Source organism: Epinephelus fuscoguttatus, linkage group LG15, assembly GCF_011397635.1.
Source record: "Epinephelus fuscoguttatus linkage group LG15, E.fuscoguttatus.final_Chr_v1".
In the NCBI taxonomy this organism is placed as follows: domain Eukaryota; kingdom Metazoa; phylum Chordata; class Actinopteri; order Perciformes; family Serranidae; genus Epinephelus; species Epinephelus fuscoguttatus.
Genome location: NC_064766.1, coordinates 19,361,795 through 19,377,104, shown reverse-complemented (window position 1 = coordinate 19,377,104; position 15,310 = coordinate 19,361,795). Strand labels below are relative to the sequence as shown.

The window sequence follows — 15,310 nt, the reverse complement described above, 5'->3', positions numbered from 1 at the left end:
GACAGTGAAATAATGTAGATTATAAATTCCCTTTGAGGTAGTTAATCAAAACAGTGCATCAAAACAAGGGAAAAAAGCTGACAGAAAGGAAAGGCTCTGAGCTTTAAGGGGTGTTTTTGTTGGAGGGCTTTCTTCATTAACAATAAAATTGTGTTTGTTTTTATTTTTTCACCTACTGTATCCAAGTTGAGAGATGACAAAGCTTTGGTCCTCCACATTGCGCATGCTGACTAGGTTGGCTCTGTCATTACGACATGCTCTCTGAGCATCAGCCCATGTATTCTGAGTACGATTAAGGTAGAAACAGTGGCCACTGTAGGGAATCCAAGGGCTTGAACAAAGTCCAGTCTCAACAGCTGATCATAAAAAACAAAGATGGAACGAAGAATATGAGGACTTAATGACAGATTTACAATGTAGCGATATGGTTCTGAGAGGATGAGTAGAGCAGAACACTTACCTTGTGTAGGCAGTACCTCAGCCTCTTTACTGTAGCAAATGTACCCAAGTGTCTTGCTGCAAAGTGTGCTTTGCCAGGAGTACTGTACAGCAGGATCAACGATTGCACAGTTGTGTCCTGGATTAGGAAGCGGATGTCCTAAAACAAGATGATGGTTATATTGTTTATAGGTAAACAGCCTCCTATCAACCCTCAGATTGGTCTCAGTTTCAAAGACTAGGGTACAATATCCATTGCCTGTCCCATACCTAGCTAGCTAATGTTAACTGTCACACATGATCTCATGTCTTGCACAGAATGTTTACAGTAGCTTTCAAATGTGACAGGTCTTTAAGTAGCCCTATTGTAAACATTTTTACTTTGGCTAAGTAAGCTTTGTGACACTATCGTTACAGCCATGCTCCTGATATTGTCAAATTAGGAGAGGATAGCCAGGCTCAAAAAAATCAACAAAACCAGTGGCCAGTTTGACATATCCAGCATATCCTTTGGTTATCTGGCTTCACTAACCTTATGAAGCTGATTCTCAACTAGCTCAGTCAATACTGGGTTTTCCTATCCAGTGCGTTCAGTTTGAAAGAGGTTGGTTGTTAATTGCGAGCGACATCATCAGAACCATCGATGAAGTGCATTATATGATGTGAGATAAAATGATGATAGTGATTACCTGCAGAAATGATTGGTTTATGGGACAGAAAAAAGTCATATTCATTGGTATGAAATGTAAATGACAGCCTGTAATCTTACAACAGAATGAGAAGACATGGAAACATTAGACAGAAATATCCAAATACGAAAAGTAGGCCAAGGCCTGATACAGTTGACGGTATTATAACATATGACATGAGTATGAGTGAGTCTTTTGGCAAATAAGTTGGAAAATGAAGGAGCTATTGTGAGTATGTCAAATAAAACACTTCACAGAAACATCAGGCTGTTTCTGTTACCAAAGTAGAGAGTGGAAATGACTGATGAGGTCTGTCTTACCAAAACAGCACTCAGCTCAAAGTGTGTGAGTTATTTTTCTGATAAAATATTATCTTTAATTTTTATTTCCAGCTATCATCATATACCTCGTTAATCTCAGCCGCAGTGATGGAATTGTGTAAAATCTGCTGTACTGTCAGATATCTCTCCAGTGATAAAATAAACTTTTACATTAAAAGGCAGCTACAATAATCAGCATGTGTTAAAGCAACACAATGGAGGGTTGCACTTTTTACCTCAGGGGGTCCCCCTACAGACAAAAAACGGTATTGTCTTTTACAACTGTTACAAAAATCTTTATGCACGTGCATTTGATGGCAAACCAGCTACCAGTGAACTTCCTGAAGCTGGCCGTGTAATGCGCGATCATCATGTCTTCATAACAGGTAGAGTAGCCTTATAGCATTTTGTACATACATAGTCTGAGTGGGCAGAAGTTTGCTGCATAGATCAGCCTCTCATTGGGCGGAACGAGCCACCCGCTGAAGTCCCACCCTACCACCTCCGGTTGTGTAGCAGTTTTCAACCGTTTTCAACATGTCCTTTACTAACTTTTCGGTGTTTGATCTTGCGGGGATGTAGCCATTTCTGCCATGGTTCGCGTCCTGTAGGCGATATTTTTGTGGGCGTGTTACACCAAAACCTGTTTCCCCCGGGAATATTTTTGCAAGCGCACCTCCACACACACAGAGTGAAGAGTGCAATAAAACCTCTGCCAACCGAGCCAGTACTTTCAATCTGCTCTGTCCGCAGTCGCTCATTCACCGCTGTTATAATTTACCATCGCAGTCAACACAAGCACATCGCTTCAGCCATGACAACCACGTCTAACTTCATTCAACTCAGTTCGGCTACGCTACTTGAAAGAGAGGAGGGGGATATGATGTATGCCGTAAAGCAGCCAAATTTTGTAGTCCTTTTTGTGTCATGGTTCCTACCCAAACCCCAAAACTGCATAGTGCAAGTGCAAGTGAAACAGACGCTCTCAAGCAATGACGGAGGTGTCATCCAACCTATTGTGAGTTGATGTACCATCACAAGGATCTTGGATATATATTTTGAGGGCTCAAAAACTCCATTGTGGTGCTTTAAGTGTCGTAAAACTATCTCTCATTTTGTTGGAAGCTCTGTTTTAAAAAGAGAGTGGAAATAGAAAGCCTGTAACAATGAAATGATTCTGAATTCTAAATGATTCCTAAATAACCGCGAGCGACACAGCGCTGCTATTGTGAGCTGAACTTCAGTTGCATGCTGTGTTTCTATTTATATCTGTTGCTTGCTTTGAAAGGGCTGCAACGGATGAGGAATGGCTGATTCATAAAGTTAAATGAGGAAATATCTACATGAAACCTTATTTCACTACCAAAACCCAAATAAAGCATGGGCTGGCAGGAAAAGAATCACCAGGGGGCTGAAAGTTTCTGGTCAGCTAAATAACCCTCGCTAATAACAAGCTAGGCTACTCGCTGTTGGCTATATTTCCATTAAATATTACAATATAAAATGTGTTTTCTGTTTAAAAAAAAAAAAAAGTAATGTTACAAACATAGAAATATAGCAAGTAGGCCATCACTCATCGTTTAAGTGGTTGTGTCTCCAGTCTTGACCAAACAGCTATTTACGTGGTTTGTATACACTAAGAAACAGAACATATTTAAAGGTTTCAGTGTGGATAGAGAGTGCCGATGTTACGTGATGTGACACAGTAGTCTGCTGCTCGTTGGCTGTTGAGACACATTGTCATACCTTTGTATACCTGTCCTGTCCAGTCCAGCGTTTGGCTTAATATTAAACCGGTTTGAAGTTTTTATAACGACCTAACCATAGGAGGTAGTATGGTATGATGACCTGCAATACTAAAAAAAACTTTTTTCTTTTAAATGTGTGTCCCCTCTCTAAATTTGACGTTTTTGCAGGTCCATGAGCACAGCTCAGGCGGCGCTCTCCATGAGTTCCACTTTGTGAGTCGGGGGTGGATAATTTATCTTTCGATCTGTTCAGAGCTGATCAGATCCATGGAGAGGAGCAGCTTTTTAGAAAGCTTTTTAGCTATGTTAGATCTAGTAGACTGAGCAATTCAGTTTCACTTTTAAGAGTGCACTCTGTGCTGAGACAGTGTGGTGTTATCATGAATGAATATATAATACTGTATATGTATATACATATAAATATATGTGTGTATATATATATATATATATATATGTGTGTGTATGTATTTATGTATGTATAGTTCAGCTCCAAAAATAGAATATCTATTTGTAGCTGTAGATGCTTTGATCATGGAAAGCTGCTATTATCTTAATTATCTTGACTTAATATATAAGGTAAAACAAACAAAAAAATATGTTAAGAACATTTTTACATTGTTTGTAAAATGTTGGGAGAAAATGACCATAAATTAAACAATAACAATGTTGGGCTACTTTGTATCAATTCAAAGACAAGAGATTGTCTGTTTTGTTGTAAATGTTTTTTGCTAATATATTTCAGTTTTAATATATCAGAATACAAATACAAAGAATTGGAGTGGAGCGTGAGCCTACCTGGGGCCCATTTCAGATAGCGGTAAGGCCTGCCATTAGACCATCTCCAGCCATGCTCTGGATCCAAGATAAGCCCAGTCCAAAGCTTATTGCCCCCATTATCTAACAGTGCTGTTGAAGGGCATGGAAAACAACAATGACAAAATTATGAGTCTTAACCTGTTTGTTAGTAAGGCTTAAAGTTGCTAATTTTTTTGACAACACAACAGCATCCATGCAAACATTCTGATATTTTGAAAATACAGCATTTAAATATTGTATTAAGAATAATTTTAAGCAAGAGTGTATTAATACATTAGAAACAATAATGGAAAAACAAATAGCATGCAGTTACTGTATGTGCGTAAATACTCTCTTAATCAATACATTCAGTACTGCTAGTGTCACGTTACCTGTGATGTAAGCCTGCTCATGAGGATCGGTGATACTGAGCAGGGAGGCACCCTGCTGTTTGCAGCTGGCGTCAGCCTGGGCCCAAGTCAGAGCTGCTTGTGTGTTGAGCTGGTAATATGCTCCTGTTGTTGGGTGTTTAGTCCAGCCATCTTTAGCTATAAATGCATATACAAAACATGAATATGTGATATAACAAAACTTCCCTTTACCTAAAGTTGTATATTTCTGTCCTCATTAAATGATGGGGGTTGACTTTACTACAAACTAGTGGTAGGTTTTAAATCAAATGGTGTCTGAAGATGAGTAAAAAAAAAAAATATAGCACCTCTTAATAGTACTGCCAACATCACTAGATTTGGCAACTTTTAAGAACTTAGGAGGAATATGTCTCAGGTTTTGGTTCTCATGTTACTCTCTATACTGACTGTTTAGTAGGTGGGGGAGAGCACAGCACGTTCAGTTGACCAATTATCAGCCAGGCAGAAACATAAAGAGCATACCTAACAATCTGTCACTGATTTAAATCTCTAGGTAACTGTTCCATTTACTTTTTTTTCCTTCAAAATACAGCTCTTAGTTTCCACGAGTGACTTTATTCCAGTGAGTGAGTTTCACAGTATATACAACAGCCTTAATAAAAAGTTTTGAAATAATTAGTAGACTAAGATTCATATTGATGACATGGAAACTAATAATAGCTAATGAAATAGTAAGGCCAGTTAGAGTCAGTTAAGTTAAGATTGACTTACTCTTTTTTTTTTTTTAGCTTAAAATCTTGTGTATATGAAAATACTTACATTGGCAACACTGGCTCTTGAAAGCTTTCATGAGTCATTAATTTTCAGTCACTATACACTAGCATTGTTAGTATTGTCTTCTGTCATTGCAGTATAAAAGAACATATGTTTTTACAGGTAGTACTCACAGGTAACTGGGCAGTAGCCCCAGCGTTCACTTTGGTATTTGGTCTCAACAGCACACCAAAGATTATTTTCTGAAGAGTCAAGTGTGGTGCAGTCTGAGAACCACTGGTCTTTGTAGTGGAAGGGAAACATGCACAGCAGTCCCGCTGCATTTCCACCAATAGCATAAAGTTCTTAGAAATGACAAGAACAAAGCAGTGATTAGTTTCAGAGAATCTCTACCTGCAGTGATTTAGCTCTTTATAATAACACATGGCAAACCACTTCAAAACAAGATGCTAAATTCTACTTTAAATGCATGATAGATTTCAGATAATGTGTTTTATCTCTACCACAGTTCAAATAAAGATTTATGAAACAAGTATGACTGAGTGGCATATGTTGGGTAAATAGCAGCTTATGAGTAGCTGTTTACTAGTTTGACCCTCTGCTGGATAAAGCTAACGTTCATAGAATTTTTTTTACCATGATCTCTGAAACTGCCATCCTGATCATTACTCACTGTGACAGCTGGTGTCATTTTTACTTTGTGAGTTTTTGTTTTATGTGTGGGTCATCATGGCAAATGCAAGCCTAATAGCTCATTCACATGTCTGTTGGCTTTTGCAGGACCAGATTTTATCAATGATATAGCATTGACACCATGCAAGACACAGTCAGAAAAGACTTTACAGGTCTGTAGTTGAGATCAATATGAAGGCTAAGTTTGAATATGGGTGTGGTCTAAGCAAGGTGGCCGGAAATCGGTGGTAGGAAGTAGTCAGGGGGGCGCTGTGCTGTGGCTGAATTGATCCTAATGCAGGATGACCTCTAGTTGTGTTTTTGTTGTTGCAGATCCGTAAAAATGGTTATGATTTAGTGTGGACAGTGTAAGTCCATCAAAACAAAAATCTTTTATACTGTACCTCTATATGTTCTTGCACAAGCACCATTTGGCGTTCCTGGAATTGTGAGGTGGTTATTGGGTCCTATTGTTTTGGAGAGAACTGCTGTGCTATCGTGAGTTAGCTCAATGTAAAGGGCTTGGTCTTTAAGGACGAGCACTGTTCCATTCTTGCATTCCCACTTTTGGAGGTCGCTGTTTTCGTCACAATCATAGAGGCTTACTTCACTCCCCACACTTTTCCCCTGGACTCCCAGGCATTTCTTCCTTTGTTGAACCAGAAGTCGGTCACCAGTTGTCCAGCGTATATCACTGCATTGGTTATTTGTTTTAACCAAACAAAAACCAGTGTCCTTGTTGGTCAGTTGAAATGGTGAATCTGTTGAAAAGGAATTACACACTTTTGAATGTTAATTGCAAAAGAAAGTAGAAATCCTGTCAACAACTGTTTGCACAATCCGTCACTGGGGTAGTTTCAGTTGTGTCTGATTCAATTTTATATTATTCAGACATGAATACGGAGAAATATTTGCAGAATAAACAGAAATTAAATAAGTAAACAAATTTAAAACCACCCCATTACATTACAACCACCCCACAGCCGCAAAATATACATCCACAAAGTAAATTTGCAGTCATCTTGATACTAAACCATAGCAAATATACAAGAATTTATTAACTGAAGATGATGCACACTGACAACATGCACATTGACACATGGTAAAAGACAGAGCAGTCTCACATAAAGAATAGAGTTCACATCTAATCAATCTCAGTAGAAATACTGTACCGTCTAGAGCCAAACATTGTAATGTTTGGATGAGGAGCACAAGGGCCGTTTGAGTAATCTTCATTGTTTATATTCTTCTTCTTTCAGCTGAAGATTACCCATGCATTACTTGCAGATGATTTTAGAGTTGTGTGAATGGTTGTCAAAAGTCAGTCTTAATAGTACTGACACATCCTGTGTCTCAGTGAAAGTCTTGTGTAATATTCACAACAAGGAAGCTCTCATAATGCTGACTTTGTTTTTTTTTTTTTTTTTAATGTCTCCGTAAGGAAATGTCGGACCTTGTAAAGAATTGATTGCCAGATAGTCCAAAATACTCGAAATCTTTTCGTTTAGTGTGGTTTGTGGAATGGCTGGTTTGTTCAGTTACTGGTAACGTTGTAGAGTACTTCTCTTCTGAAACAGTTGTGTGGTTTAAGAAGAAAAAAAGGCTGATAGCAGGAAAAAAGGGTTAGGGTTAGGGATGCCTTTCTTATATTATGTCGTACCAGTTAATATCTCCCCATACCAGGTGCTCTGATTTACTAACAGTAAACAGATATCGATATTTATCATGGTATGTAATTTGGTAATGCTACCAGCTTGAGGAGTGCCCTGACTATCCTTAGTGTCTTTTATTTAACATATAAAATATAACAACAAACTGTAATTGTGCAAACTTCAACCATCCCACACCCAACCTCACAGAGCTCAACCACCGAGCTGTCACACGTCTCGCACGAACAATAACTAATGACTCGGATCACCCTCTCAACCCACACTTCACACTGCTGCTGTCTGGGCACAGATACAGGACCCTAAGGTGGAGATGGGCACGCTTCAACAAGAGCTTTGTCCTGTCTGCCATCTCTGCACTCAGTAGCCTCCCATAATAACCTTGTATGGACCCAGCCCTCCTGAGTGTGATATATGTGTCAGTTGTTCAATGTCTGGTGGTGTTTGTGCATTGTGTGTGTATTCATATGTTGTTCAATGTTTGGTGGTGTTTGTGCATGGTGTTTGTTGGCGGTGTTTTGTGTATTCAAATGTTGTGACAGATTGTAAAAAACAGATTTCCCCATGGGACAATAAAGGCTATCTATCTTAGCCTGAGTGTCAGACTGAAGCTCCCAGAACCTTCAGAGATGCAAGCCTACTCAGTTGAGTGGGTGGGGTCTATGGTCTGGAACCAGGCTATATCTATCTATCTATCTGAAACAAGACTTGGTTTGGAAAATGTTTTGTGATAAATTAAAATGTTGAGGAACATGTAAATCTAAACAATTACCTTTCCAAATATGCTTTATGTGCCGAAACAAAACAATACAAATGACCTTGCCTTGTATCATAATACAATAATGGCATGGTGACTGGGATGATACCTTTTCAGGTTACTGAAGTGGCATTCATTAAGAATTCATAAAACCTAAGTTACATTCGTAGCTCTCAATTTATTGTGTGTACCTTCTTGGCTGACACCGACTGATGGCAAATTTTGCAGACTGTCATAATCTGCGCTTTGTAGCTTTTGAGATCTAAACCACTTCACAATTGTCGTGGCCAGTGGCGCCGGCAGGATTATATTTCAGAGTATGCACAGGAACCACCCGCCCAGTTGTAGGGTACCTTTAACATGTAGGTTTCCACACATGGACATATGCAGTCTACTCAGTGAGCCAACAGGAGAGTAACTTTAATGTTACCGACACAACAGCACCATAAAACTCTGATTAGCCTACCATGTGCATTTCCAAGACCAGTGAAACGTACAGGCATTTAGCAGACAAAGTATTTTCTCATTTTGCAGCAGCATCACAGCAACAACACCAACAGTTACGTATAAAAAAATATACAGCGACAATATGTAACACAAAGTCCAAACCAAGCTGCAACAATAGACAATAAAAAGGCCAGACGAGAAAATTAAGTAGTATTCCTACTAGATGTATCCCTGGACATTTAGCTGGTTGCTAGCCTCTGATGTTGTAATGTTAGCAGCAGTAATGTTAGCAGACTCTGTACTTGTACTGCTGCCCTCACTCAGAAGTTTTCATTTGTTCATGTCTAACTACCTTTGCTTACTAACACACAGGGTAAGTAACACAAAGTTGCTAGCATCACAATTGAGCACCAGATTGCGTCATGGTGAGTGCACACAGCCAAAACATGCATTTTGGCACATTCATGAGTAAAAAAACCCAAAGACACGATCTGCTGCTTTTTTCACAATTTTGTTTTCAGTATAGGATGTTGAATCATTGAAAAAAGTGTATGCACAGTGCGTACAGAATTATGGCTGCTCGCACCACTGGATGTGGCATTGTCAACAATTCCCTTAGTGTTGGAGGATAATGCAAGTTTGCTTTTAGCACTCTGGCATAACAAGCTCTGTGGCTGTGTAAAACAAATCTGGTGTGGATTAAGAAGAGGGACCAAATTACTGGTGGCAGTAATTTATCGCACAGCTCTACTTAGCACATAACAAAAATTACAGGCAGTGGCCAGCCACAGACATTGCAATGATGCTGACCATTGTCTGTATGGTTCTTCAGAAGTGCTTGTGGGATGTCAGTGATTATATGTCCTCTGCTATGTATTTGGTAGAACCATTGAGTGGTGTATGAATGTCACTTCTAAGAGACAGGGTTGCATAGACCCCAGCCACACAGACAGGCAATAGTCAAAAAGCAGGTATTTGGGAATTTCATTTAATGTTACTGCTGCCATTGCATGCTAACATGTTAACAGCTCTAGGCCATGGAGAACTGGGCTGTCGAGAACTGGGAGACAGCTAGGAAGAATATGAAATCTGCAAACCCATGATTAATGTTCATTAATCCTATTAGCTGAGGGGGGGTCAGTTCTGTAAGTCTTTCTTCATCGGCACTCACCCTTAACCTGTAGCTTTAAGAAGTGGCTGATTAAAGAAGCAATTCAGTGTTTAAATTCTGACTTAAGCACATGTATCTAAATACCCATTTGATGATTATCACATCTGTAATGTAAATGGTTTTCCATTATGTTGAGTAAATTAGTATAAAGTTATAGACAGTGTGATTTGTTGGAACAGATAAAGTTGATGGGAAAAAAATGGATGTGTGCCATTTTGGAAAGAATGCTATGTTCAAAGAGGAAGTGGTCTCTGTGAATTTGAGAAGTTAGCTGAGGGACACTGGTGTTGAGTAAGAGGTCAAAAACAGAACAGGTGAAATGTGCTGGTACAAATTGCTTAGTGGGCAAAGCAGTGGAGCAACAGCAAATTCGAATTGGGGGTACAGTAATCCTTGCTGAGTTGTGAAATTTTATTGGCCTCCTCCAAGTACATCTCTTGCCTCTCTAAGACAGGAATGTCAATAATGTATCAATTATCAGTAAAGTGGTTTTAATTATTTAATCAGTGTCCAACGTAATATTTTTCCCTTGGTCCCCTAAGCAAGCAGATCAGAGTTTTAGTCGACCCTTGTATATATTTATTGGCCTAGAAAAGTAAGAAGAAAAAAAACAAACACATTTATACCTAAAACTCTTAATTCATCACTTGTATATAGATTGTAATGATTGGTCCAAACAACAAAGAACTGATTCTTTTTCTACTGACAACATTTTAAAGATTTTAATATTCACTGTAAATTTCATTCAAATGAATGTCCTTGGTGAGAACTGTGGATCTTTCACTGTAAGTTTCTTCTGTCTGCCCGTCCTCTGTCATCTGGGCACACACTGCGATGACACAGACTGGGTTGAAATTGGCAAAGTTTCCCTTTAAGGAAGCTAGTTAACTTACATGTAGCATAGCTTGGTTAGGATAGAATAATGTGGCTTTCTTTGCTATGTTAAAAAAAAAAAAAAAATATATATATATATATATATATATATATATATATATATATATATATATATATATATCATGTACAACAAAAAAACAAAAAACAAAAAAAATCTAAATTTCACTGACTTTGAGGACCTCAAACCCATATAGTAGTCTTGAAATCTACGCCTCAGTTCTGACAGGCCCCAGGGTAGTCAGTGTTCAGTGCATGTAGCAGACCCATAGCATCTGAATAGGCCTTGATGTCATGTAGAACGACCAGATTCTCCAGCACCATTAAGAAATCAAGAAGTTGTCCGCCTTTCATCAGGAGGATTAGTTTCCTTTGCCAGACAGTCCTTGGTGTCAATGGCCTTTTCCATATCAGAAAAAATAAATATAACATCTTAATCATCTTAATCAACTTTTTTTTTTCTGCTGCAGGTGCCCTGTTCGTGTGGTGTATGATATTGAAAGCCAACTTGTAGGATTAGTGGGTTTATATTTTTAGATGAGAGTAGTGCTAGAGGAAATGATACTGTATAAGATAACCAATGTTGGTCTGGTGAATACAATGAGGACATGGTTTTCCACAAGCATTGGATGCCAGCCATACACATGGATATTAAAACTTTTGCAGCAGGCTACTTTTTATATATTCTTGGCCACAACTTCAGTCAAGTCAAAAGTTGTTGTTCTAAATTTTCGTGAGCCTCAGATGACCCTAAAGGTCACAGTAAGTAGGCATGTTTATACAGTTAGTCAACTTTCAAAAAAATGGTCTCACTACAAGAAATTATGGGATAATGTGTTACAGATGGTCCCATTTGTTTCCAGGGGTGAGTAGTAAGACATTACAAGTAACGCACCTGAGTATATTTTTGAGTACTTTTCATGGTCCACGTTTTTAAACTGTTCTTGTACTCTTTACTTGAGTATATTTTTTTGAGCTAGTAATCTATGTCTTACTTTATTACATTTGCCATTTATACCTTCATTAAAACTCGTCTGCTCTTACTGGTTTCTGCCATGCATATTATCATATCATCATATTCAATATGCATATGAGACCACAACTTATTTAAAAAATACTATTTGTCTTAGCTACATTGATAACATCAGAACAAACTGTTGCTGGCCCACGTTGTGCTAGCCTAATCACCTGGCCTAACAATATTTCTTGGAGAAGCCCTGGTGGGGATTGTTTGTAGGGTGGACAGCAAAGCACCTCTACTGCATACTGCATGGGAAGTAACTTGTACTTGGAGTGATTTATCAACAAGGTTTTTACTTTTACTTGAGTAGGTTTCTGAAATGGTAATTTTAACTTTTACTTGAGTCATTGTTTTTTTGGGAGTAACTTGTGGTTGATTTTGGTGATGTTCTGACATAATTGGAGCCCTACACAGCAACAGGCAGAACATACTGTTTAAGTCCAAATGTACCAACCTTTGACCAGCAGCTTCTAAATAAAATGTAAAGATCTTCACACTTTTGCTGACTTGGGCTTCCTTATTTTGTCATTTAATCTTCTATTTTTTAGTCATGTGGTAGTAAATCCATTGGAAAAGTGAAGTAATATTTGGAGCAAGCAAAAGATTGAAATACTTCTGTCTCCCGAACAGAGCTAATACCAGAGTACAAACAACAATCAGTGTAGATACCCATGGGTTGTAGTTTTACAGTGTCTTTTAATACATTTGTTTTAATTTTCATTTACACGACATATATTACGAGTCACCTGGATTTCTAGATGAATAAAATGTCATCTATAGCTTCAAGGATGATGAAAAGCAGTCATGATTTTTGCCTTGTCCAGAGTCTGGTAGAAATTTTACAATCCTAGCAAGCATAGTACTGTAAAGTAAAATACAGTATGAATCAATGTCTTAAATCAATTAGTCATAAAATATACATCAAACATGATTTCAGATTATTACAAGAGGAGATTTATATGTCAAATGAGACATCCTACATCTTAAATTATTTTGTTCATTAAAGCCAGTTATTGCCAGCTACATTGAAACATCTCTCATTTCAAAACAAAATGAAATTCTTGTCAGAGTGCCATCAAAATTACATTGTACATTGTATGCCCCAGTAGATTCTGCTGGTATTTACATTACACAGTTAGAACAGGTGCAGAGTTCTCTTCTTCTGCATTTCCTTCACGTTTAACGGTGTCGACCAGACCAGGCTGGGATTGCTCAGTGTTGAAGAAGAGTGGATTGTCTTCGCTAGATAACTTTTCAGGGGTAGGTTAGCGGTGACAAGATTTCTTGAAGAGCAATAAGGCGATGACTGTCCCTATGGCGATTGCACTAATGACCAGCACAACTGCCAAAATGGTGTGGGCTTGGGTTTGAGGCTCCACCGCAGGATTTACTGTACAGATTCAACACATAGATTATTAGCCAGAAGAAGAAATTTATAATTATCAGTGAAATAAAAAGTATCAAGATGGTACTTACCAGTTGTTAGTGGAGCTTCTTTTAATACTAGAAAGATGAACATAAGGGTGTATCATTTCTGTTTAATTTATTGGCCATTTATATTTTTATCTAATTTGTTGTTTTAACACTATAAATGTTACACACTGTTATTGTTAAGACATTAATTCAAACTTTGACCTATTACGTGTGATGATCTCACCTTTGGGTGCTTTGCAAATAAAAGGTCGGTCACCACGACGGTCAGTTGCTGTCCATGTCCCATCTTCAATATCAATCAGTCCATGACCTCCGGTTTTGCTTTGATCCTCATACCAGTTAGTGTAGACCATGGCAGAGTTATCCAACCACCGCCACATGCCTTGGGAAAAAAAGAGAATCAGTATTTTTTCTCCCTGTAATGTTACTGTTTGTAACAGCTAAAGCATTTCTTACATTCAAATAAACACAAGAAGTTTGTGCTCTAGAGAAAGGATCAGTGTTAATGGAGACAAGATTTTGCAACATTGAAGTTTCTGCTTCTATGTGTTTATGTATATTATCCATTTGTTGTTGACCAGATGTAGTTACTATTTCTTTAACTTCCTGATTCAGCAGGAAAAAATAATTAAGCTACAGTAATTTTGTAACATCTGTGTTTCAGAGCTTCTGATTTATAAAGATAATTTTTCTTCTATGTGTTCAAGTGTAGGTTAATGTTTCTTTTTTATGAAATATTAGGCAATGTGACTGTACCTCTGTGAGTTTTATATAAGCCTATCCAGTAATTATAGTTCATGTTTCCAAATATTTGAATATTGCTCCAAATGAATGCTTGCTCGAGAGGACCCTCAATGCTTGTTAGAGTTCCACCTTGACAAACAAACAAAGAAAAAACAGTCTTCAGTAAAAGCTAAACACAGCTGTGTGATTAAGAAAATGTATGAAACCAACCTTAGGAAATCCTTACCATATATTGCACAGGTAGTAGCTGCATCTGCCCACTCAACACTTTTTGTGATAAAGAGGTAACAATAAGCCCTAAATGGTAGCCACTCATATGGAAATGAATAGCTGGATGTTTCTGGGTTTTCAGGGCAACGTCCCGGGAAATCACTTGGCTCACTCAGCTCTCTTGGTGGCACATCTGGGAATGAGAGAGATACTGATGGCAATTGATCACCTAATTACTGTATAGTACAAGCTTTTAAATTCAGCTAAAGTCAGCACCATTTGACAATATTGTAGAACAAGAAAGCATGTCCCATCTAAAACAAAATATGATGGTAACAATTGTAACCATGTTCCAAACAGGTAAAGGCAGGATGTGCACCGCCATTAACAGGATAACATTAGGATGAGTCACACATGGGTTTATTACAGGAGCCTTACCTGTAGACTTCATGCAAATGCTGCTCATCTTCCTACTGCAGTCAGCAGACTTCCACCCTCCATTCTCTCTCACGAACGCACATGGTCGATCTCTTTCTGGTTCCCCTCTCTGCCAGTTGGTTGAGGTGAGATGCCAGCCATCAATATATCTGTAATATCCGCCAGTCTGGAAGAACATATTGGTGAAACTGCAGTCAGGATCATTAAGTCAATAAAGTTATATGGTTTTATTTTCCAGGAAATTCATAATCTGTGAGAGCTGATGCCCTCCATGCTGGGAGTCTACTAAATGTTTTCTGTCACTGTGTTACTAACTTTATTTAAACAGTTACAAAAAACAATGTCTAGGGTAAGAATCTTCATTTTGACAGGCTTTCTGCCCTGTACCTCCATTGTATTCAGTCCAATCCACACAGGAGCTTTGAGATTTGAAACCATCAGCTGAATAAAGACTCGGGCCCACTCAGTTCGCAGGTTAGTCAGTTTGGCACCATCACCTTCACAGTGCTTTTTAGCTGCATACCAGCTCATTTTTTGAGCAACAATCTTGATAGAGTCATTAAATACTTTCACATAGCCAGTGGTTGTTGGTTCAGGAGAGTCTGGAATAGATGGGTCTGTTTAGGGTGAGAAATTAGACAATTTTAGTTTTCAATTCAACTTTAAAACAGGGATTTTGATGTATTGATGCTCGAGCAGTTGTTTAAAATACAGTACAACATG

The 15,310-nt window shown here is 38.2% G+C and overlaps 1 protein-coding gene across 4 annotated transcripts in view; it reads right to left on the bottom strand.

Moving 5' to 3' along the window:
- Positions 1 to 15,310, bottom strand: part of LOC125902241 (macrophage mannose receptor 1-like) — a 67,981-nt gene that overhangs the window by 25,873 nt on the left and 26,798 nt on the right. Inside the window, exons 1-7 of one of the 4 annotated variants that reach the window (XM_049598441.1) lie at positions 6,980 to 7,139; positions 6,212 to 6,568; positions 5,309 to 5,479; positions 4,383 to 4,538; positions 3,991 to 4,101; positions 461 to 598; positions 177 to 356 (exon numbers count right to left, since the gene is read on the bottom strand). The exons of 1 other annotated variant lie outside the window; for it this stretch is intronic. In XM_049598441.1, the coding sequence (XP_049454398.1) occupies positions 177 to 356; positions 461 to 598; positions 3,991 to 4,101; positions 4,383 to 4,538; positions 5,309 to 5,479; positions 6,212 to 6,568; positions 6,980 to 7,043 (1,177 nt within the window). In that variant the 5' untranslated portion in view covers positions 7,044 to 7,139. Of the gene's footprint in view, positions 1 to 176; positions 357 to 460; positions 599 to 3,990; positions 4,102 to 4,382; positions 4,539 to 5,308; positions 5,480 to 6,211; positions 6,569 to 6,979; positions 7,140 to 12,448; positions 13,152 to 13,237; positions 13,265 to 13,418; positions 13,578 to 13,951; positions 14,069 to 14,165; positions 14,343 to 14,587; positions 14,754 to 14,974; positions 15,205 to 15,310 lie in introns of those variants that run through there. 2 more of the 4 variants (XM_049598445.1, XM_049598443.1) reach the window with 2 other exon arrangements.